Source organism: Macaca fascicularis, chromosome 7 (genome assembly GCF_037993035.2).
Source record: "Macaca fascicularis isolate 582-1 chromosome 7, T2T-MFA8v1.1".
NCBI classification, from domain to species: Eukaryota; Metazoa; Chordata; class Mammalia; order Primates; family Cercopithecidae; genus Macaca; species Macaca fascicularis.
In genome coordinates this window covers 79232256-79258100 of record NC_088381.1, presented here as the reverse complement: position 1 = coordinate 79258100, position 25845 = coordinate 79232256, and the positions used below count along the sequence as shown (strand labels likewise).

The window sequence follows — 25845 nt, the reverse complement described above, 5'->3', positions numbered from 1 at the left end:
GATCTTTGACTTACTACAATTTGATTATAATGTGCTGAGGAGAAGACTTTTTTGCATTGTGTTTGGGAATCTCTAAGCATTCTGTATCTGGATGTTTAAATCTCTTCCTAGACTTAGGATGTTTTCAGCTATTATTTCATTAAATAGGTTTTCTAACTTTTTAATTTTCTCTTTGTCTTGTGGAACACCAAAAAGTTTGGTCCCTATAAGGTATCTCATATGTCATGTAGGCTTTGCTCAATTTTTTTTTTTTTGTCTGCCTGTGTTATTTTAAAAGACATGTCTTCAAGTTTTGAAATTCTTTCTTCTTGAGCTAGTCTATTGTTGAGCTATTGAAAGTATTTTGTATTTTACTTAATAAATCATTCAGTTCAATTTGTTTTGTGCTTTTTGAAATCTCTAGAAAATTTCTCATTCATATACTAACTTATTTTTCTGATTTATTTGTATTGTTTTTCTGTATTCTCTTTTATCTTACTGAGCTTCTTTAATATTGGTATTTTGAATTCTTTATCCAGGATTTCATAGATTTCTTTTTTTAGTTAATCTGTTGCTAGAGAATTATTTCCCTTTGGAAGTACTATCTTTGTGGTGGTTTTTTTTTTTTTTTTTTTTTTTTCTTCCCATGTTTCTTATATCCTTGCATTGATATCTGAACATCTGTCATGACAATCACTTCTTTCCACTTTTTAACTTGCCTTCCTAGGGGAGGACTTTTTCCTGAAGATGTGTGTGTGGTGTTTGTTGGGTATGGTACTTTGGCTTTGATTCTGGGTGCATGCCGTAGTGTAGCTTTCATGATTTCTTTGGCTCTAAATAGCTTCATTGAAGTCTGTGATTTTCCTCAGTGGCCTAGGTTGTGGTTATTAGGGAAGGCTGTGGTGAACTTTTGCTTGTGACAGGGACACCAGATGGGCCTGTCCTTGGGCACCAGTGGTAGCAGCAGCATGCTAAGCATATCTGTCCTTGGGCCCTAGGACAGTGTATGCTGGCACTGTATTAGCAGACCCAAGCAAGCCAATTCTTGGGCCTCTAGGCAGCTTGTTTGGGTGATGGTAGTGGCAGTCACGGACTGGTAGTGAGTGTGTCCTCGGGCACTTGGGCAGTTTGCATGGCGTAGGTGATAGCAGTAGTAGTGGTGGGACTAACCTCTGAGTCCCGAGAGCTCCACAGTGGTGGTGGCAGTGGTTGTGACCGGCTGGGCAGGCCAGTCCCCAGACTCACAGGTGACACGTGTGTGTGTGTGTTGGAGGGGTTCCCATTGTGATGGTAGTGGCAGGTTGGGTGGCTCCAACTTCAGGGCCCTTGTTGGAGTGCTCAGGTGCCAATATTTGTGGACTGGCCTGGGTACTCCCCAGGCCTCCGGATGCCAGGATTGGGTACTAAGGGGTGGGGGTCAGAGCCAGGCCCAGTGGACTCATCCTCACATCCTTCAGTAGTGCTTGCAGATACTGACTATGGAAGGCAGGGGTAGTGTGACCCCAGGCCCCAGAATGTTCATGTTGGGGTGGCAGCAGCCATACTGCACTCCTGGTACGGGGGAGAATAGAGTCAGTTTCAATGGCAGCAGTGGTACGCAAGTGACTGGGAAGTGTACATTTCACTTGCCCTTTGGCCCCAGTTGAGGCAGCCTACTGCTGTGGCTGTCACCTGGTGGATCTGTTGTCCTTAGGGTGATTAAAAATGCACAGCAGCTTCACAGTTGGGAGCAGTGTGGTAGCTGCCAACGGCTCACACTTCAGCCCCAAAGGTAGCGGGCAGCTGGAGTTGTGGCTGCAGGTGGAGCATGTCATTAAGGTTCCAGGGATATGAAGATGCAGGGGCTGTTGGGCCCGGGGCAGAATGCAGTCTGGTGAGGGCTGAGATATCAAAGCGACAACTTGCTGTAGCTGCTTAGGACTTGCGGGTGTGTGGGAACATGTGTGCTCCCTCTCTGGGGCAATGTCATCACATGGTCTTCAGGTAGCTCCCTATGTCAGTCTTGGGGCTCACAATAGTCAAGGGGAATTCCTATGGCTGGAATGTGGGAGTCTGTAGTGGAAATGTTGATCACTAGGAGTCACCCACTTACTCTTTTCTCATCTGGAGAGCCTTTCCTGGCTCCTAGCCTATCCTACCTGAACAGACTGTATTGCTCTCTTCCCCTTCCTTGCTTCAGGTATTTCCTGTCACTCTCTGTAGAATTCCAGTGTTCTTTCTTATATGATATATGTGAACTGTGATTATCCACTCATTTTTTTTGGTTCTTCTTCGTGGAAGAGAATACAAGATGTCTGGTCAGGCATCTGGAAGCCTCACTGATGTTTTCAGTGAAAGACTTTCATATAGCTTTCACAATTTTGTATCTGTCTTCATAAGGGATTTTGTTAAGTAGTTTTCCACTCTTTGTAGGACTTGGTTTTGAAGGAGAGTTATGTTGGCCTCATAAAATGCTTAAGAAAGTGTTTTCTTTTTTCTTTTGTTATTGTCTAGAGGAGCTTGTATAAGAGTGACAGGTTTTTGTTTTTTTTTCCTCTGTAAGTATTTGGAGAAATTTCAATTTTTAGAATTATTTTGAATGAGCGATTATATCTAAAACACTTAGAAAGTAACTGGCATTTGATAAATGCTATAAAATATTAGTATTCTTGTGTGCTTGAATATCCATTTTCCTGTGTAAATCATTACATTAAAATGCTAGGACAGAACAGCTGTGGGCTTTACACAAGGGTAACATACTTGAAGCCATTCCTTTAGAAGTTATCCTTTGGGATTTCAGTATTTATTCAATTATCAATTACCACTCAGTGCATTTTCAGAAGATTTTTATTTTAGTTTTTCAACTGTTCTGCTGCCATAAGATTCCTAATACATAAATGAGAGGCAGGTTTTGATAGAACATAGGTTTTTTTTAAAGTTCAGGGATACCTGTGCAGGTTTGTTACATAGGTAAACTGTGTCAGAGGGGTTTTTTGTACAGATTATTTCATCACCCATGTATTAAGCCTCGTACTCGTTATTTTCCTGATCCTCTTCCTCCTTTCACCCTTCACCCTCCAATAGCCCCAAGTGTATTTTGTTCCCTTCTATGTATCCATGTGTCCTCATCATTTAGCTCCTACTTATAAATGAGAACATGTGGTATTTGGTTTTCTGTTGCTGCATTAGTTTGCTAAGGATAATGGCCTCCAGCTGTATCCATGTTCCTGCAAATGACATGATCTCATTCTTTTTTATGGCTGCATAGTATTCCATGGTATACATCTACCACATTTTCTTTATCCATTCTATCAATGATGGGCATTTAGATTGATCCAGTGTCTTTGCTATTGTAAATAGTGTTGCAGTGAATATGTGTGTGCATGTGTTTTTATAGTAGAACAATTTATATTCCTTTGCGTATATACCCAGTTATGGGATTGCTGGGTCAAACAGTATTTCTCTCTTTAGGTTTTTGAGGAAACACCCACCCTGTCTTCCACAGTGGTTGAGCTAATTTACACTTCAACCAACAATGTGTAAGTGCAGAACATAGTTTTAAATAATGAATATGGCTAACTCCATCTCATGTCCATGAAGAATTTTTTTGCAGCTATTAGATTTACACTGAGGTCATGACACATCTGTTTTCTTACTAAAATAATCCCAAATATCTCCTTTCATTCCAAATTCCAGCCCTCTCTCTCCTTTCTCCTCCACAGTGGAATTTTTCAAGGGTTACCTCCATTCAGAGACCCCATATTTTCACATCCACTCACTTCTCAACCCAAACATGGTTTCCATTTCTACCATTCCACTGAAATGACATGTTGCCAGGGTGCTTCCAAACTCACATTAAGGTCATGATTCTGTACTTACGTGATCTCTGCAGCATTTGATGTTATTGACCACATCAGCTTTCTTGAAGTATGCTCTGCCACTGAATTCTAGGGTGGTCCATGCTTACTGTTCTTCTCCTCTGTATTTACCCCTGTTTCTATTTACACTCTTATCTGACTTGCCTTTATACATATGACATCGACTGTTGAGTTCTTCAAGGTTTAATTTCTTGAAGCATTTAGTTTCAATCACTTTGATATGCAGTGTTTGCCCTTAACTTGTGTACATATCAAGTACAGTGTGTTACTTCTCTGAGAACTAAATCCATATATTCCATTATCTTGCTGACATTCCCATTTGGATGCTTTTCAGGCACCTGAGATTCAGCGCTAAAACTGGACTCCTGTGGTCCTCTCACAGCAGTTCTTACAGTTCTCTCCCTTAGTGAAAGGTAACACCATCTTCCTAGACCTGGAGACAGGGTGACTGAGAGCCATCCTTGACTCTACTCTCCCTCATCCCATAGCCCAGCAATTGTTAAGTCCTGCTCACTTTATCTCTTCACCGTCTCTCAATTCTACTTATTTTTTTTTCCAGTGCCACTATTTGAAAGTCTGGGGTGTTATTCATTTATCAGTAGTACTCCAAAAGACTAATATTAATAACTCTTCTCTAAACTTTGAAAATTGCTAGGCTATGCATTGCAGCCAGAATATTTTTCAAACTTAAATCTGAGCATGGCATGCTGTTTCTCAAAAGTATCTGTTTAATGTCTGGCTCTACCAAGGGGATGCAGTCTGTTTCGTTCTAGAAAATTATCAGCATTCAATATAGACTTGTTAAATGATAATTTACAAGAAAAAAGAATCAAAAGACTGTTTTACCACCTGGAAATAAACATTATATTTTCCTCTGATATGTAGGTAAGAACTTCAAATATAAGACATAATTTAAAAGATTATAATTGACATAGCCAGGGATTATAAATAATATCACACAAAATAAGCTCTTAATGCAAGAAATTAATCTCCAGGATAGATCATACTAATCTGTCCAACCCAGTCCTCTGTTCTGAAAACAGCACATGAAAAGGCAGAGAAAGAAAAATAATCTCTATGATCTGGCCTCTTAAACAAGTATTTATTTCCTGAGTAACTATTAGGTGCTAGCTATAATGGGCTATTCAGTGGAGGACAGTGGTCAAAGCCTCTTATGATGTATGGCAGATGCCAGAAAGATATGAAAGATGTGAAGGTACAAAAAAGGAAGTTGGAGTCACACCCAGCCACAGGACCAAGCCTCTTTGGGGCAGGAGACTTGGAAGTGTTGAAGGAGAGTAGGATCTATTCAGAAAGAAATTGGGGGGAGGTCCTTCCAGTCTGAATGAAGATTAACTAGGCATAATGTAACTGGCATCATGGCCGTGACATCTGAGAGGTTATGAAGGCCTCCACTTGGGTAGTGGCAATCAGAACAGAAGTGGTCAACGCATTGACACTGGACCTACTAGGCTTTCTGAGTTGGGAGACGAGAACAACAGCACGGGGAGCAAAAAAGAGGATGACCGAGAAATTCCGAGCCCAGAAAATGCCAGTCCCAGCAAGGCAAACAAAGAAGCTGGAAGGAGATTATGAGGGTCGGGGTTCTGAAGACAGGGAGAGACAGATGATGTTTAGTTTCTGACCTGCTGAGGTGTAGATGCCTATTAGATCGAGAGACAGGACTAGAAATGGGAGGATAAAGTTTGAGAAGAGAACCAGGAAAACTTGGCAAGACTTCAGCATCCCTACTTAATTATCATACTGTGAATCTATAATCCATAAATTTTATTGAAAGCATCCTGGAATCTTTCCTAAAAGTTTTTGACAATTTGTATAAATCTTAACATGTCACTTACAACTAACATTCCTTTTTAACATCCAGTGTCTACTTAATTAACTAACAATTGTTTTCTATATACAGTTTATTCAAGGTTGATTCGGTCCTGCTCTTACATCCCAGCTGGTGTTTGGGTCCTAAACTTAACACTGAGAATTTCAGTCGGGCTACAGAGGAAAGAATTCTAACTAATGATGCCTTCTTGTCGGGCAAATAATTTCATTTTGAAATTCTATAGCAAAAGAACAACAATAAAGTATTGGTTCCACTTTTAAATAAATAAGGGGTTATTTTGCTGCTGAAAGTTTTCATTCAAATGACTGATCAGATCTCACGTGTCTGTTTAAAAATGTCTGACTTAGGTCGTTACAAAATGACAGACAGTGATAAACTAGATGATAGTTAGAAGCAAGACAATGAGGCATTGTTTACACAGAAGATTGAGTAACTGGTTTGACAAAAGAGGTTCTTGGGTATCTATTGTATGTACAACTACGAGATTTACTGGAGCTTTTATAATTTCTGCAAGGCTCTTTTCCAGCCAGCTTCATTAACTTGAAGTAAATCAAATCATGCAGAAATCTGGCTCAGCCAGAAAGCAACCCAGTGAGATACAACATGAAGAAAAACAGACACTGGATGATAAGATTTAGAATCTTTGGCATTTTTCGTAAACATTTTGTTTGAAGATTATTAAATTACAACCCAGAGACAAAAAAAATAAAATAGGGAACTCACTATTAAATGAGATCTTTTTACCTTAACTTTTCTTTATAATACATACATATATAAAAACTGCACAAAGTATGTGTCAACAAAATACAATCTTTAAAACTTAAATATCATTTAAACAGTTAACTGCATACATTTTATATATGCACAAAGTCAGGATTTTTACCTGGCAGGGAAATACTGTGGAATGATGAGGTCTGCAGAAACAGATGCTGTCAAAGGAGGACTCTGGGGTGGTATTTTCTAGAAATGGGGTTCTGAAATAAATTTTTATTGTTTGTAGCTTATTTTACTTCTAAGAGGAACAAAAGATACATTTGGGCAGCTGAAGTATTTCTACTTTCTGCTTAAAACATTCAGGCAAATGAAATGATTATAATAATTAGGTAAGCAGCCTTATTAGTCTCTTGGTCTTCAGTTCCTTATCTTCTAAATACCTAGAGAATTCATTCATTCATTTCTCCCCTACCCCCACCTGCCTTTCTGAAATTGTATGTTGACATTTTATAATATTTTGAAAATATGCAAAAAGTAAAGTCAGGAGAAGTGGTAGCAGAAAGCAACCAAATACTTTCACGGAAGCCTCATTTTTCAAGTGAGTGATCTCTAGGGACCTTCCTGGGGCATCCATGGCCAGCAATGGACCACGCTGCAGGTTGACCATCCAGCACCGAGAGGTTTCCCAAAAATTCACGTACATATCCTTAATAATCATGGCTGAAAGATCCCTAAAGGTTCGAACTAATTCTGGTAATTATTAAAAATGTCTTTCAATAATATACCGTATTTGGACAGATGATGGCTACCGAAGACTTGTTAACTCGGAGAAGAGACTTACGCCCATGAACAATAATCTGAAAGGAGTGTGGGGATGGGGAGTGGAAATAACTGAATCTTAATGAGAGTCTGTTGGAGGTGTGAAAACAAGTTCAAAGTCACTCTCGAATCCAAGTGGGCTCCTGGCTGTTCTCAAGGAAGGTGGTGTTCAGACCCATGGCTGCAGCCTTGTTGTCTCCTATTTCAGAATGGATGTTAGTCTTTCCCAGTCTCAGGATTGTTGCTTTTTGCTGGGCTGACCCTCTATGCAACTAGGACACCCATGCATGGGGGTGTGTGCACATGCATGTATGTCTGTGCACGTGAAGGAGGAGGAAGAATACAGAGGGTGCCACAGGGCATGCATTTCAGAAGGACACCTTGGGTACCACTGAAACAGCCATAATGTTGGTCTAATCAACCAAACACAATATTGGGTGCTGCTGTCCAAAGTCAGCGTGTGCCCTAGAGAGCGCTGCGCTTCTTCCGCAGGGGGCTGTGGCCGCTGCAGAGTTTCAACTCCGCGTACTGCACCTGTGAAAACAAACAGCCGTGATGCTGGCGGTTAGGTAACCCTAGCTCACCACAGTGTGTGCTAATGGCTCCCCAAGGACAACCTAAGGCAAAGGAAGGAAGGTTCAAAGGTAATGAATCATTTTCTAAACACAGGAACATGGAGGGATTAATTGCAGGAAGGATTTGAGAAGTCATGCATCATTTCTTGAAACCAAAATATTAAAAGCAGATTTTTCTAATGAGATGCGTGGGTTTCTACCTTCTCTGGGCACTGCAAGATTATGTTCGTTTTGTGTGTGCCAGTTTTCAACCATAAGTAAGCTTAATAACTGCCTCTTGGGAATGTTTATCTTAGTATATGATACAGCAACTTAGGATTATTCATTTAAAAATATCTAAAATCTTGGGGAACACATCTCAGAAAATTATATACATTTACTTTGCCTGAGAGGAAAAAATGCTGAAATTGATACCCCAAGACTTTTATATAGATTTCTCTTAGAAATTAATTTCATTTGCAATGTAATGGCTAAAACATCTGTGATAAATATGAGTACTCAGGAGTCCCCAGTGGCAAACTGTCACTGTGTTATTAGAAAGCGCCCTTGGCGAAACAGGGAGGATCTTACTCGCATACTGTATATCTTCCTGGAATGCTCTTTTGTCGCATCTCTCTGTGTTCATGCCAACTGCAACTGGAATGGCCACTTTGAGGGCTAGTGCCTGGACTGTGCACAGAGAATCCTTGGGGGCTCGATGGAAATTTCTATTCTTCAAGGATACAGCATGAACTCACACTGCGACCCAAGTGATGGTACGCTGCAAACGTATTGCTTTAGTGTATGGGCTTTGATAGGCTGCTGGTGGAATGGCTTTATTTAAAATATTGTATTACAGACCACATGTGCTCCCTATTTTTAGCATTTGTGCCAAATTCCCCAAGGACATTATGCCTGATCACAGAAGTCAGGCTGTACTTTGTCAGAGGCAGATAAATGAAGAAAATACCCCATTCCTTATGGTGTTTTGCGAAAGTGCCCTAAGGGAGCAGAGGATGACATACCTGTCAATCTTCAATGCAAAACAAACAGGGGCCCAGTGATTACTTTTTAATTAAGTAATACAAATGTTAAAGAGTAAATTCATCTTTATAGAATGTGTTTTCACAGCTAATTATAAAATGAAGTTTAAAGAAAGATAGCACCACAGAGTCCATTTTAATTTCTAGAACTGGGAATGAAGGGGGAAGAAACTCTAAGGCCTATCTGCCCCAGATCTTTGCAATCCCCCCTTAGCTGCCAGGGAACCAATTATGCTACAGTGACTCAAATATGAAAATCGATATTTGATTTGGGATTCTCTAAGATATTAAAGGATTGTGTCTTTGATCATCTTGATGATATTTCACGCCATGGTCTCCCCATCTACCTATTCAGTGATCTCTATTCTCCACTAGAGAAATTGCCGCCTGCCCTCCTTCCTCTGGATTTATAGCAGGCTGATCCACAGGGGCCAGGATCGAGCTACTCTACATGACTTTCTAGTATGTTGCCTTCGTTAATCTCTGTGTATCCACAGAAACAGGACGCTGCTGGACTAAGTGACCATTATCTGTGAATAATACTTCGGATTGATCTCACATTATTTCACACTGTCTCTGCCTCTTTGTGTATTAGAGTAAATGGGGGCTGCACCCTCAGCATCCGTAAGTCTTCAGAGGGAAAGGGATAGAAGGGAGGCCTAGGAGATATATCAGGGCAAATGAGAATAAAAAGAATAATCCTCTTGTCCTCTGCTTCCCCTAAAATGCTTACCACCCAGAAGAAGAAGAAGAAAATAAGCAAAACTCCCCGGCTTTGAATCTCATGCAATTCTACTCACTGAGCCCATTTTATCCTCTTTAGGGAGGCAAGCAATCGAAAGGGGACAAGCATCAGTGCACAGTAGCCACACAGTGTGAGTTTCAGATCATTCTTAAGTAGCTCTTTTTCAAAACAATTTCCCCCAATCACCTCATGCTTTGGACAAAGATTTTTCTGCCACTTCCCTGCAAGCCAGGCCTCTTTAAGGATTTTCTGGTTCCTTATCTCAATTACTCACACAAGTGAAGCCTTGTGCTCCTCTGGCTCCAGGGCTGGCCAGATTTCAGGTCGGGGCCACTGTTGGTGGTGACCATTCATTACATACCTTTTGAACATCAGATGGCACTCTAGAGAGGAAGTCTAGTAGCTCGTTATTGTCGATGGAATAGGGATTTCGAAGCTTCTTAGTAAATTTATTTATGCCTGAAAAATAGAAACACAGGAGATCTCTTTATCAATCAATCGATCATCTATCTATCTAGCATCTATCTTCAAAAACTTGCCTGACTGGGGGGAGAGGGGATATTCACAAGTAAAAATTAGTGTGAAAACAATTACCAGACCTCAAGTCATGCACATGTTGCTGTCATGTGGAATCATTCACAAATGCCTTTTCCTGAAGGCAGGAAGCAGGGGCTGGTGAAGAGGGGCTCTGCCTTCTTCAGCTGTGAAAATCCCATTACAATCCCAGCAGCAGGGCGACAGAAACACACGCTCAAACTGGGGAGCACGTTGGCTCTTTTGGAATACGCTGATTAACAGCCTCCTCTGCTATGAAAACAAATGTCCCAGATGGGAAAAGGCCTTCATTAGCCCAAACAAGTCCCTGCTTGGAGGCTCTGGACCAAACATAGCAGTGGGAGGCAGAGGGCGGGAGATGTTTTTTTGTTGTTACAGAGAAAACTGCAGTCATCCGTCTTTCCCCACCTCCAACTCATTTTCACAGGTTTCTCTCCTCTCACAGCAGAACAGAACCTGACATGTTGATTGTACTTTGATGCTGCAGGAAACTGTGAAAAGTTATTATTGGAAAATTATTTTACTATGGTTGCTAACTTAATTTATGGATCACAACGTCGGCGCGTGGGTCTGTCTGGGCAATGGAGAACATGCTAATTTAGGACAAGGACAATGATAATTAGAAACGGGTTCAACGTTTAAGACGTCGACATCCTATAGACTGTCCCTCTGTGGTGGTGGCACCTTGGGCTCCCCCGCATATCCAGGACACGCTCTGCCCCTGGCTAACTCTTTAGAGGGGAGTTCCTCTCAACCACGTTTTGTCTTCTACTCTGCTCTTTGGAGCTGCTTTGACTATATCCGGAGCTCATAAGCTGTAGTCTTTTCACCAAATGTCAACCTGCTTTTCATGTTGAGTTTTAGAAGCAGAAAGACTAGGTGGCCTTCTGAAGTTTTGCCACAGGGTGCTTGTTTAACAAGGATCATATCTGAAGGGCTGTCAGTCCCAATGATGCTGAATGAATTCTTAGCTTCGTTGTACTCTGAATGGCTCCTACTCAGAAGTCAAGGTAACATTTAACTGTTCACTAGTCCCCAACACACAAAGGGTTTGATTTTTTTTTGTTGTTGTTCATTAAATATTATTTTGCTTTCATCTGAGGACTAGGCTTCCTGCATGGCATTATACCTGACACAATGCCAACCTCCAGTCATTTCTTTGGAGGGTCAGATTTACATCTGCTTTGCAAATGGGAGCCAGCCATTGTGCCCAAGTAAATGGTGGCTTGGCGGTTGGGCTGGTGAAGATTCCTAGCAAACGATCCCCTTTCCCTCAAGTCAAAGCTGCACTCTGCCTTTTTTCCCTCTACCCCCACAGCAAGCTTCACGTTTCTAGCTAAAATTTCCCCCAGTGTTCCTTTACATTAAAATACTCTCACTGTGTTATTCTAAAGACATTTAATTGTAGCATGGGCTTTTTGGCAAAAGAAAACAGACAAGGCAAAATGATGAAGGGAGACAAAGACGTATTGAGAACAGATATATCTTCTATTGTTAATTATATATGGTGTGCGCATCTGGAGTCTTTACAATGAACACCAAGGCAGGGATAATATCACAGCTGATCAAAACACTGCATTCTTAGTCACTGGGAAGATTATAAACCTGCACAGTAGCTCAAATGCACCAATAAGGGCAAAAGTATTCCACAATGCACTGAGACTATCTATGTTCGAAAAAAACCAGAATACAAATTATAGGGCACTCAGACTGCATGTTTTTAAAGGCACACCTTATTTATGAAGGTGTCCAAGATCAAACGTTCCAATAATTCTGCCCTATTAACAACTGTGTGAGACTGACTGTCAACAGGAAATCATAGACTCCTTGGTTATTTTTTGTTTTAAGAGACGGGGTTTCGCCATGTTGATCAGGCTGGTCTTGAACCCCTGACCTCAGGTGATCCACCCACCTCAGCCTCCCAAAGTGCTGGGATTACAGGATGAGCCACCACACGCGGCCACCTTGGTCATTCTTTAAGGGACAAGAAAACAAAGGTTATGATGTAGGAATACCTGGGCCCCAGTTTTGGCTTCATCATGTATTAGCTGTGTAATTTTAGAAAAATCACCTTCCTGTACCTTACATTTCTTACATTAACATTTGAATAATAAAGACCTCCTTATAGAGTTTCTTGGGTAGATGGGAGAATCACGTTGGGCAGTACAGGCAAAATGATACTGTAATCTGAAATTCTACAACAATGCAGAGGACTACCATCATTACTGTAGATGCAAACAAGCTAAGGAGACAAAGGAAGTGAGGATGGAAAAGAGCCTTTAATACTATTAAAGTCAGCTATGATGACGTAGACACATTTAGAAATTGTGGCTTCATCTATTGGCATGCTAAACATACCTTAGATTTTTTTTAACCTAAATGGTACAGATGGAGAGTATATCTGTTGTAAAGTTACTTTTAGCAAAAAAAAAAAAAAAAAAAAAAGAAAAAAAAGAAAAAAGGAAAAGAAAAATAGAAAAAAAAACAAGTGGGATAAAATACTGAAGAAAAACATTTTGTTGGGAAAGATGCTATGTATTGGTCCCGGATCATAGACTGAATTGATCAGTGGGGTGGAATGAGCCCTACAGTTAAAAAAATATATATCACTTGGAGAAAATCAGAAGAGATGAAAAATTGCATGGCTGCTTTGCACATTTGCCCACTTGAGAATAACCACTTGAAACACAATTATAACACCATTTTTCAGATAGTTACATGAGTGACCAGCAGGTAGCTCCAACTGTAATACATTGGTTGGGGTGAGGCAGGGGTTCCTTGCCTGTTCGTTTATCAAATTCTGAGTATCTTCCATGTAGAGATATTGTGCTATCAAATGAAGATACAAACTTAAAGAATAGGTCCTTCTTGCAAAAAACTAAAAATTTAGCTTACAGAATTAATATCTACCTGAAAAAACAGAAGTGGTTTCAACTAGAACTGAAAAAGTATAATTAAAACCTCTACGAATGGAAGGAATATGGGAAATCTCTCAAAAGGAAACCCACATGGGATCTAATCCTAAGAAATGCTCTGCCTTCTGGAAATACATACTTCATGTAAGTGACTAAAATATAGTAGATAATGTTTGCTAAAGAAAACTTCAGATATCCTTAAAATCTACTTCTCACTTAATTTTCAAAAATCACACTCCTACACAAGTGAGGTCATGGGCCTAACAAAATGTCATCTATATAGAGCACAGGTATTAAGCTTGCAGGCTCATTCATTCAGAAAAATATTTAAATACTCATTAAAGGTCTATTACATAAATGTGGCTACACTAAGAATTATAGGGCTAAAGAGGAAATAAAATATCTCACCTATCAAAATAATTTTGGTGTGTCCAAAAATATTCCCCATAGCTAATATGAAATTAGACTGTTTTTATGTGCTTATGTGAAATGATTCTAATACTTATACAAAAATATGACTTGAGGATATAGAACATGGAAATCTAGCATATACAGTTAAATTTTTTCAAAAAATTCAAAACATAGAACAAAACATTTAAGGATATTCACCATTTTAGCACTCAATAAAAAACGAATAAGTAACTTAGAATAAGAAAGTCTTCTGATCCTTAAAGTTAGAAAAACCACTAAAACTTTAAGACATATACATTTATCTCCTTTGTGAGAAAAAAATTGCTTCAAATGATGCAGTCATGTAAGAAATCTGCAAAACAATGTCCTGGCCTATGCTAGCTAGGAACTAATTTGTCTTAGGATAAGTCCTAACAGAATTTCAGAATATATTCTAGGATGGCATAGCAGTTTTTACATAATGAGAAGAGGCAATAGATCACGTGGTAATTGTCAAGGCTTGTGACTACATTCACTATGGTAAGCTCATCAATAAACTATGAGCTCCTGTTTAAAATGTAAAACTGAAGAACCAGACATAGAGTACAAAGCTCAGAGGGTTACTATGGGCCCAAGAGAGCATAATAAACTCCATACCATTTAATAACTTTATCCATAAAATGAAAAATAGAGCAATATTTCACTAAGTAGATGCAGAAAGTTGTTGGAAAGCTGCCAAGATCTTGGAGGATAAGATCAGAAGTCAAAGTGATCTAGGTATAGAGAAAGAGGGACTGGAATCTCAAAACTGATGATCAAATGAGAAAATACAGTATTCGGTTTTGTTTGTTTGTTTGTTTGTCTGTTTGTTTGTTTTTGGAGATGGAGGCTTGCTCTGTTGCCCAGGCTGGAGTGCAGTGGCTTGATCTCAGTTCCCTGCAACCTCCGCCTCCCAGGTTCAAGCGATTCTCATGCCTCAGCCTCCCACGTAGGTAACTGGGATTACAGGTGCCTGCCATCACCCTGGCTTATGAAACAGGGTTTCACCATATTGGCTAGGCTGGTCTCAAACTCCTGACCTCAGGTGAACCGCCCGCTTCTGCCTCCCAAAGTGCTGGGATTACAGGCGTGAGCCACTGTATCCAGCCAGTATTAGTCTTCTTTGTGGAAGGAAAGATGCATAGAAACAGAACAAGCAAGCACCAGGATGATGAGGAAATCAAGAAGAAGCAGTGTTTAACAGCTGACCATGGCACTCAACTTACATGAACTTAAAAGTGAACAAACCACTAGCCAAATGATTGCAATTTTTAATCACATTCTGGTTAGGGTCAGACAACAATCTTAAGATCTATGTTCTAAACGTTTTCAGTAAATAAGACAGTAGTACTCATGAAAACATAATTGAAAAATAAGATACCCAGTTGATGTGAATAACATTCAGTATATAAATTATTCAGGAAAATACTTTTTTAATTTTTTTTTTTTTTCAGAATATGACTTCTTAATCAGTGGCCCTGAGGAGCTCTATGTTCTTTCTTAAGGATCAATTTCCTATTATTGTTGCCAAGTAAACAAAAAATACCAACAAGAACTAAGCACAGATTAGACTTTCCTCCAAGAATCAGGATCATCAAGTATTAAAATAGATCCCTGAACAGTTTAGAGAATAATTGGATTATACTCTCTCAAAATCTCTAAATCATTCTACTTCTGTAACTGTATAAGCTATTCTATTTTTTCCATGACTTTTTTCCTATTGCCCAAGTTTGGCTTTTCTTAACAGCAGGATTCTACCTTTGTTGGATGGTCTTTGAAAAAAATCTATATTTAATGGTTTTTAGAACGGTTGTAGCTTTCATCCAGCATTTGCAGGCTCTCAGCTTTTGCTTGAGAATGAATGCATCTCAACACAGTCTCTTCTCTTTGTGATTTCCCCAAACATCTTAACATCTGAAGATCCCTGGAAGTGATGACCATTGAGAACTCAGTGGCAGTCATAGCTAAGTCATGGAAAACCAGGATTGGCAGACCCTTTACGGAGAAGGGCTAACTGCTTCTCCAACATTTAAGTTACTGCAATTCCCTCTCCTTATATCAACTCAGAGCCCACCCAGGAACAGAAACAAATGTTCACCAAGCTGCTTGCATTTTGTCCAGTCGCTAGTTTGAGTATTAAATCAAGTCATGACATTTATTTCCAGTTTGCCAGTTTTGTTTCTACTTTCTTTTTAAAGCAGCTAAACTTTATATCGGCACACCATTTCCCCTGGTAAATAATAACTTCCTCTCTGTTCAGGCACTGGTTAGGTATTCACAGAATGCCCCCTCCCCTCCCCTCCCTCTCCCTGCTTCTGGATTTAAGAATGGGGTTAGGTGAATTTTTTCCTCCAAGAGAGATGAAGTGTCAGAAGCAACCTGGTAGTGGTCAGATCCACTTTTATATAATATAAAGGGCATGATGCAGGTGTTTGCTCGCTATTTGAACAGTGTTTCCTTAAAGTTACCTGAGTACAGCAATATATTATTCAAGAGGATTTATGATTAGGAAAGCCCAAAGGGAAATGGCATGTACAATCACATTTTTATTTGATTGCAATTATGCAAGAGGCCTATAAATATCTACGCTGATCATTCAAGCAACTGGCCTTTTCAGGGAGGTCCTGGTAGTTTTTGTTCCCTAAATGCTTTCCTTAATCTCATGTTTAATTGCCAACAAGAGCACATTTAAAGTTAATAGTCGTACTTTAAAAATGAGTAATTGGTTCTTACCTGGAATTGATTGCTAGCAAAAGGACCATGCCAAACTTACCCCAGATTAAAATGATGTACCGCAGTGGAATGAAATACAAAATGATGGTGGCTGCTGCCAGAATCAAACAGGCCAGAGATGAAAGGAAGGGGACCGTCCAGTTAAATGTGCTGTAGACAAACCACATAAATATGATTTCCTCTGATGTTCGACAACTGCCACTGAGTCAACTTGTCATGTTTATTTCATGTTCATAGTTATAGAAGTCTACTGGAAACATTTTGTTACAAACCTCGAGATGGGAGTCTGCCAAAATGATTGGGTACCAGAAAGACATTCTTAAAGAGACAGTCACAAACCAATTGCCATTCAATTTGTCAGAATATTGGTGACTTTATCTCCCTGGAACCTTTAGTTCCTGAGAAGACCTTTGGCTCTCAAAAGTGATTAAAAACTGCAGTGTTACCAGGATGGCTCTGCATGGAGATCTTCAAAACTAAGGATTAGGTCACTTCTAAGTCAATAACTGTCTCAATAAACACAGGATTACTAGTAATTATGGTAACCTTTCCTTTACCAGAAAAGAGAGGATTTTTTTTTTCTTTTTTTTTTTCTGTCTTTTTTGAGACAGGATCTTGCTCTGTTATCCAGGCTGTAGTGCAATGATGCAGTCATAGCTCACTGCAGCCTCGACCTCCCAGCCTCAAACGATCCTCCTGCTTTAGCCTCCTTAGTAGCTGGGACTATAGGCAAGAGACACCACAGTCAGCTAATTTTAATTTTGAAAATTTTTGTAGAGCTCTGGCCTCCCTATGTCACCCCAGGCTAGTCTCAAACTCCTGAGGTCAAGCAATCCTCCTGCCTTGACCTCCCAAAGTGCTGGGATTATAGGTGTGAGCCACTGTGCCCCATGGGGAGGATATTATCACATGCCATTGGTGCTTTTCTGTTTGCTAATAACTTATATTTAGAATTTCCAGGCTTGTTTACACCAGAAATCTAACAGTGCCTTGAAATAAATGGGGAAGCATTTGACTATAAATTATCACACCACCATTGATAGATACTGTAGGTGATTACACTATGTATTATTTTCACAGAGCTCCTGGCTCCTTTTGTTGTATCTATTGCCTGCTTTGACTGGCATGGAAATGGAGATCTACAAGATGGGACATGGACTTGGATATATTGTAGATGTTCACGTGCACTCCTAGAGATCGAAAGCCCTACTGAGGTACCTAGAGTATTTCTTCTTAATGGTCTTCATCTTCACATACAGATTTAAGCGTAGAGCCTCTTTGCCTTGTGCTAGGAATACAGAATGGTAAAATGTTTTTTATGGGAGGCGGGTGAGAATGGAGGTGGATTTTAGAGGGAATAGCACAAAGTTATTAAGCATTTTCTATGTGCCAGGCATTGTGCTAACATTGTTCACATATTTAGAGTGTAACGTTGTCACTGCCCCATTTTATAGATGAGCAAATTAAGGCTGACAGAGATTGTCTAACTTGTCCAAATAATCACAATTCTATCAACAGTATAGGAGAACTACAGTAATCTCATCCTCTGGTTAAGACTGAGGCTGGGTGTAGTGGCTCATGTCTGTAATCCCAGCACTATGGGAGGACGAAGTGGGCAGATCACTTGAGGTCAGGAGTTCAAGGCCAGCCTGGTCAACATGGTGAAATCTCATCTCTACTCAAATATAAAAATCAGCTGGGCGTGGTGGTATGCCCTGTAATCTCAGCTACTTGAGAGGCTGAGGCAGAAGAATCACTTGAACCCGGGAAGCGGAGGTTGCAGTGAACCGAGATTGCATCATTGCACTCCAGCCTGGGCAACAAAGCAAGACTCCCTCTCAAAAACAAACAAAAGACTGAGTGTTATTGTTTTTAATCTTTGCCTATTATGATGTAAAATATTATATATATATGTCTTTAATTTTTCAATTCTTTAAATTATAAGCAAATTTGAATACCATTTAATATGCCCATGGGTCATTTTAATTTCTCTATGATTTCTAATCTTTTTTTTTTTTTTTGGCCTGGGGCTATTATTTAGGAAAGTGCTTCAGAAAATTGATTCATAAGCAAAAACTGACTTGGGTTCAAGTTCAAGCTTTAGCTCAAGTTAAGTAACTCCCAGGCATTGAATCAGTCTGAACCATAATTTCGTCTGTAAAACTGGAATAATAATACCTATATCATAGATTCTGCTAGAATTAAAAAGAATTTGCAGAATAGTTAGCTCAGTGTCTGGCACATTGTAAAAACTCAAAAAGAGTTACTATTTGCTAGTTTTCTCCTGAGCTGTTTTGCTTAACTTTTTCCTCAGTGATTTCCAATATCAGTTTGGATAGTAGAAAACTCAGACATTTGTCATGTTTGTTATATATAACATTTTTTCAGTTTTTTCCTTTATTTTGTTTATAATTAACATAAAAATTATAAACTTTCACATGAACAAATCTATCAGTTTTTCCTTGTCAATGTCTAGATTTGGCCAGGCTTACCAAAGCCCTCCCTGATCCAGTGATGTGACTCCACCAACTGATCAATCACTATATTTCCCCCTTCTTTATTATGCGATCTTTGTTATTCTGAATTTCTACATTTGCATAGGTCCATTCCCGACTTCTCTACTCCAGAGTAGAACTTGTATCAGAACTTTTTGGAGGGCAATTTTACAATATGTGTTGAAATGCTATCTGAACTCCACAACGGATCCAGTTCAGCATGGCAAGAAATTTAACTTGCAGCTTTCCTTGCCCGAAGGCACAGGGGCAGTACATAAATGTCTTCTCCAGGCTGGTTGGTAGTATTTAAATAAACTCAGCAAAATAAATATTGAAAAATCTCGAAATGAAGAAAAATTAATGAGATTTATACTCTGCAATACTATGCAGCTTAAAAAAAAGATGAGAATACACTAAAAACACTCACACTATCCCCCCCACCCTGTGGGCTCAAAGCTACATACAGTAAAAAACTAAACTGTAGAAATAATGTACATATATACAATAAGAAAAGACTTTATATTTCATTGGTTGTATTTGATTATTTTTATAATTGATATATTTATAATAAAAGTAAGTAACAACTGTATCAGGTACAACAAATAACTAAAATAAATAAGGAAAAAGAAATTTGTCCCCTTTCCAACTTTTTAAAGTGGAGACACAGTGGATGACAGATCCTGGACATAAATCCATAGCTAGCTGGCAACAAAACCCACTCTTTTTTTTACCCCAGAAGATTACTTATTAACTTTGTAGCCTATAATGTAAAAACAATTCCTGTGCAACTTTTTGTTAGCTGTGTGGCCTTAAGTAATTTACTCCACCTCTCTGTGCTTTTGTTTTCCCATCTGTAAAATGGGAATAATAACTGCATCTACTTTATAGAGCTGCTGAGGGGATTCCATAATTTTATACATAATTTTATACATAATTTTATACATAAATTATTTATAAAAATATATGGCACATAGTCATTATTTAATAAGTGTTAGCTACCCTCATTTTTCTCATTGTTATTGCCCAAAACACACAATACAGAAAGAAAGTTTTTGATATCAGGTAGAGTTGTGAAAATAATAGCTACAAACACGAATAAAATTACTTTTTAAAAACGAATATACTTTATCATTCCTTTTCTAGCAATACCATTCCACTTTGAAGAGAAAGTAAAATACTAATCAACAGAAAAAAAAAGCCATTATTAGGTTGACATGAAAATAGAAATAGAGTATAAAAATAAAATAAATTGGAAGAACTCTTGGAGGGAACTAAGCTCCAATGTCAATTTTCACTCTAATATTTTCTGCCAAATATTGGGATTTTGAGCTTCTTTCTGTTGTCTGCATGGTACAATGGGAGGTTGGGGGCAGAAAAGGAAGCCTAGGAACTCCCCATGGGGAGATTTTAATATGAGACCATCGCATAAAGCTTACATATTCAGGGTAAGAATAAGGAAGGAGGGACATATTGTACCATACAAGAGTGGACATAAATCATGACCTTGGTGCTAAGTGGAGATATTTATCATCTGAGTTGATGCTACCGGTGTTGTTTGAAAAGCCTCAAGCAAAAGAATTTAAGGAAGGACCTAGATTGGTAGGTCCTGGGATTGTCAGTATCCCAAGGTGACTTAAACAGTACTCCTCTCCAAGGAAATACATCATCAACTATGATGTTTGAGTATTCTCCACGTGAAAGTCCAAGGAATATAAGTGTATACTTAAAAATCCAAACCACAAAAGGACACATGACACCATGAGTAAGAGCCAACAAAATCTGAAAGATTTCAGATTTTGAAATCTAATCCAATATATTAAATCATAATGTTTAATATGTTAAAAATCATGTAAGAGACACTTGAAGATATAATCCAAAAGAAAATGAAAAAGAAGAAAAATTGATAAAGCAAATAGAATTTTGAAAAATGAAAACTACAATAATTGAAGTTAAAAACCCAATGAATGAATTGGACAGGATTTTAAACTGCAGAGAACTAATACAGTTCATGATTTTCCAAAAAAAGTATTTAGAAGGCATCACAAAGAAGAAAAAGATGGCAGATATCAAAGAGATGTGGAACATAGATTAAGAAGGTTCCTGCACTGACTGGGAAGGCATTAAAAGTGACAATATTGGACTGTGGCAAATAAAGCTGTTAACTCTAAGATGACAACTAAAAGAATAGCAAGAGTATTTCAATTCCTAGCAAGTGGAGGAAAGTTATAGAAGAAATAAAAAGACACAGAACAAACAAGTAAACACTACTATTAATAAATTACAGATTTAAATCTAAATGCAATTGCAAATGTCATTAATTTTGCAGGGATTACATGTACATCGAAATGATAGTGATAGTGAGATACAAGAGAAACATTTGAAACAAAAAGACAGCTTGAAAGAAAAGTACAGAAAAGGAGACAAAAAAGGTGAGACAGCAGTCACCCCTTATCTGCAGTTTGGTTTTCTGTGGTTTCAGTTAGTTGGAGTTCCAAAATATTACATACAATAAGATATCTTAAAAGAGAGGGGAACACCACATTCACATAACTTTTATTACATTATCTTACCATAATTGTTCTATTTGATTATTATTGTTAATCCATTACTGTGCCTAATTTATAAAGTAAACTTTATCATAGGTCATGCACGTATAAGAAAAAGCATAGTATATACAGAGATCAGTACTATCTATGATTTCAGACACCCACTGGGGGTCTGAGAACATATCCCCCATAGATAATAGGGGACTACTGTATAGCCATACCAATATTGGTCAACAAGGTATTTAGGAAAAAACTGTATTAGCAAGAATAGGTTGCTTCATATTAATGCTCCAATCAACCAAGATAGTATAATAATTTTAACATCTACAAACCAAATAAGGTAGCTTCAAAATATAGAAAGCAAAAAATGACAAAATTCAAGGGGGGATTAGACAAATGTACAACAATAGTGAAAAGTTTTAACACATCTAAGTAATTGATAGAACAAGCCAAACAAAAACAAAAATCAGTACAAATGCTGATTAAATATGGCTTGAATATAATGAGCAAATTTAATCTAATGAATATATAGAGAGAACAATGCATCCAATGATCTACTTTTCAAGCTCACATGGAAAATTGACAAAAGTAGTCCATTGCTGGATCAATATTTTCTAACCATAAAGCAAGTAAGCTAGAAATCAGAAATGAAAAGATGACTAGAAAATCTCCATATACTTGGGAATTTAGCAATACATATCTTAGCCAAGGAAGAAATCAAAAGAGAAATCAGAAAATAGCTTTAACTAAATTTGAATGATAATGAGAATATTACATGCCAGAATGTTTGGCATGGAGCTAGAGTTGTGTTTAGAGCCTTAAATGTTTATGTTAAGAAAGAAGAAAGATTGAAAATAAGTGATCTAATTATCCATCTTAAAGAGTTAGAAAAATATAAGAGTAGTAATTAATGAAAAAACAAGCAGGAAATAGAGAAGATTAGTAAAGGCAAATGATGTTTATTTCTAAAGACTAATATAATTGATAAATCCCCGTCAAGAAGAAAGAAGATAAAAAACAATATCAAGCATAGAAGAGTAGACAATGCAACAGATCTTACTGACATTAAATAAGAGGATGTTATAAACAACTTTAAATCAACAAGTAGAAAATTTATATGAAAGGGACAAACTCTTTGAAAATTACAATTTACAGAAACAGAGATGAGAAATAATAGAATGGCTGACTATATATATATATATATCCAGAATATTTCATCCAAAATCATCTCCAAAGGAAAACTTCAGGCCTGGATGCTTCAGCAGCTAATTCTATAAATCTTAAAGGAAGTAATATCATACTCCCATAAACTCTTCCAGAAAAAAAGACAGAGAACCTACCTGACCTTGTATTATGAGTTTAGAATAACCTAGCCACAAGAAAATTTCAAGAACAGAAAATAAGTCAATCTCACTGATGATCATAACTTCGAAAATCCCAAGCAAAAACAAGTAAATAAAATCCAGCCAGATAAAAAGGGACTATATAACAGCAATGCTGGGTTTATTCCAAGAATGTAAGATCGGTTTACCATTTGAAAACCAATCAAAATAATTCACCACATAAAGCAAAATAAAGCAGAAAAATAACATCATTTCAATGAATGCAGGCAAAAATGTTAGGGAAAGAAAAGCTCAACTCATGTTCAAAATAAAAACTCACAGCAAACTAGGAATAAAAAGCGAACTTCTTTTATCTGATAAAGCATATTTACAATAACCTACAGCAAACATCATTCTTGAGGGTGAAATGTTGAAAGCTTTCTTTCTGAGATCCCAAGAGGAAAGAATGCCTCAAAATACCAATTCTAATCCACATTGTATGACAGCTAATAGCCAGTACAGCAAGTCAAGAAAATGAAATGTGTAAGGGATGGAAAAATGAAGAAAAAATTATTCTTACATGATACATTTATCTAAGAAAAAAATCCAGAATAATAATCTTCACATAAAAATAAGATAACTAAGTTTACCACGGCTATTAGAAACAAAGCAGAAAAATTAATTTCATGTCTATATGTGAGTAACAGGTAGAAAATGAAATGTGAAAAAAGATGCCATTTAAACTGACACCACACTATCAAGTACTCAGGAATATATTTCACAAAAAAATGTCAGACTTCTATACAGAAAACTCTAAAATAATAATGAGATAAATTAAAGACAATCTAAAGAGATATTACACTGGGATATAACAAGCTCATCTATTAGAAAACTTAAACATGTATTGGGATATCAATTCTTTCCCAATTAATGCAGTCCTAATAAAGATCCCAACAGTTGTGTGTGTACAAGTGTATTGTGTGTCATGTGCTTTCTAGAAATGGGGTTGGGCGACACACTCACTCTCCCACATAGCCTGTCAGATTTGCCTTCTAAGAGCCAGGTCAGTTGACTAATGCATTTTCCCCTCAGCAACCCACAAGTTTAGATTTCTCAAAAATTTGGCACCTCAGAAGTACAACTTCTGTGTTAAAATGGTTTAGAAGGAGGGCAGGGGACATTCACTGGATTTATTTAAGACACAGAGGAAGAAAGTCAAGTCAATGGCCAAAAAATAATACTCACAATAGTTAATTTTATGTGATTACTACCTGTCATCCACTGGTCTAAACTCTTTATATGTACTAATTCATTTAAATTTTATGAAGCAAAACTCATTATTGTTATTACCATCCTACAGATGAGGACCCTGAGTCCTAAAAGTTAAATAAGTTGCCTAAGATCATTCACTTCCAGTGACAAAACTGGGATTTGAACTCAGAAAATTGGCTTACGATCCCATCTTCACTGCTTCTGTAGTAGGCACTTTAAAAAAATGTAAATAAGCCCATGTTATTCATGTGATCTAGCTGAATATTCCTGTTTATAATGTTGAGGATTTAATTCAAAGACACTCAGTAGCAATACCCCTAACACTTAAAACCTTACTAGACTCTTTCCCCGTGTATTATAGAACATCTTCCATAGAAAATCCGAAGTTGAAGAAGCTTGGTAAATCAAAGCTTTCCCATCTCAAGATAAGACACTTTGTAAAACAACATTTTCATAGATTTCCCCAGTTTTCCTGACTTGAGAGCTCCCTAAATCCTCAGAGGTAATCCCTGACTTGGGCCCTTATGAAACAAATGACTTTAACTTCTCAATTAATGAAAAAACTCAAGGAATCCTCTTCATTCATTCAACCACATGGGCTCACTAATATGGAAGAACATCGTTTTCTAAATCCTCAGCCTCCCGAGTTGCTGGGATTACAGGCATGTTGATTTTGTTGAAAATGTTGTTTTACAAAGTGTCTTATTGTGATTATGACCACATCCCAAAATGTGGGTGCAGGTATATTCTCTGAGTCGCCCCCAACTGGCTGCCCCACTGCACTGACCTTGTGTCAATGAGATTATTTCCTTGTTTCCAGGGCTTAGATAAGTGAGGTCCTCTGACTCTTCTTCCCAGGGAAATGAAAACTACTGGTCATATTCTGCTGTAGGTTCTTATTGTGTCCTGTCTTCTACTAAAGTCTTTCCTTCACATATGCATGGTTCTACATTAGCCTGTGATTGCTTTCCTCACACCTGGCCCCCTCCTTGATCTTTCTGTCCTCACTCTTTGTCCCTTTTGATATGTCACTCTTGAATTAAACACAAAATGCATCTGTCTCTCATTCCCCATGGCCCCATCAGGATTCCAGCCCTGTTTAACCTGGATTCCAACCACTTAACTGGAATCAAATCTGGATTCCAACCCCACTTAACCTCAGGATTGCAACCACTTAACTTAACCTGCTTGCCCATCTTCTGCTTAGTATTTTTCACATCATTCCTACCCAGGGAAGTTGTACTTCTTATGAAGGTAGCTTCTAAGTTTTACCCTGGAACATTTGTAGGAATAACTTGCCTATTTTAGGTCTACCTTAATCTCAGTATCTCCTCTGTGGAGATTTCCCTAGCCACTCAAGGATGCAAGGGTTAGAGCCCTCACTCCATAATGATAGAACATATGATACGCTTCACTCTCCTGCACTGCTCTGCCTACTGTCTAGCATAAATGTTGCATGGTTTTTGTTTTTTTGTTTGTTTTTTGAGACAGAGCCCCACTCTGTTGCCCAGGCTGTAGTGTGGTGGTGCCATCTCGGCTCACTGCAACCTCCGCCTCCCAGGTTCAAGTGATTTTCCTGCCTCAGCCTCCTGAGTTGCTGGGATTACAGGCATGTGCCACCATGCCCATCTAATTTTTGTATTTTTAGTAGAGATGGGGTTTCACCATGTTGACCAGGCTGGTCTCTAACTCCTGACCTCAGGTGATCTGCCCACCTCAGCCTTCCAAAGTGCTGGAATTACAGATGTGAGCCACCGTGCCCAGCCAAATGCTACATGTTGAGTAAAATATTTTGGCTTCATACATACATTCATTTAAAATTTGTGTAATATTAGGGAAGGTGACTAGAGAAGAGTAGGAAAAAAGGAATACAGTTCATTCCACATAAATGCAACACCATTGGGGTCCCCCCTCATCAGTATCAGGGAAGCCTTGCTCTGAGAGTTTTATGTATTTCTGTATTTTTGCCAGTTGCCAAGAGTTGAATAAAAGTTTTCCTGGTTCTTAAGCAC

The 25845-nt window shown here is 38.3% G+C and overlaps 1 protein-coding gene across 3 annotated transcripts in view; it reads right to left on the bottom strand.

Moving 5' to 3' along the window:
* Positions 1-4676: 4676 nt before the first annotated feature.
* Positions 4677-25845, bottom strand: part of MCTP2 (multiple C2 and transmembrane domain containing 2) — a 258463-nt gene continuing 237294 nt past the window's right edge. For all 3 annotated transcript variants that reach the window (XM_005560564.5, XM_073998498.1, XM_015453430.4), the window contains 3 exons: positions 16239-16348; positions 9928-10025; positions 4677-7758 (listed from right to left, as the gene is read on the bottom strand). In XM_005560564.5, the coding sequence (XP_005560621.3) occupies positions 7690-7758; positions 9928-10025; positions 16239-16348 (277 nt within the window). In that variant the 3' untranslated portion in view covers positions 4677-7689. The remainder of the gene's footprint in view (positions 7759-9927; positions 10026-16238; positions 16349-25845) is intronic.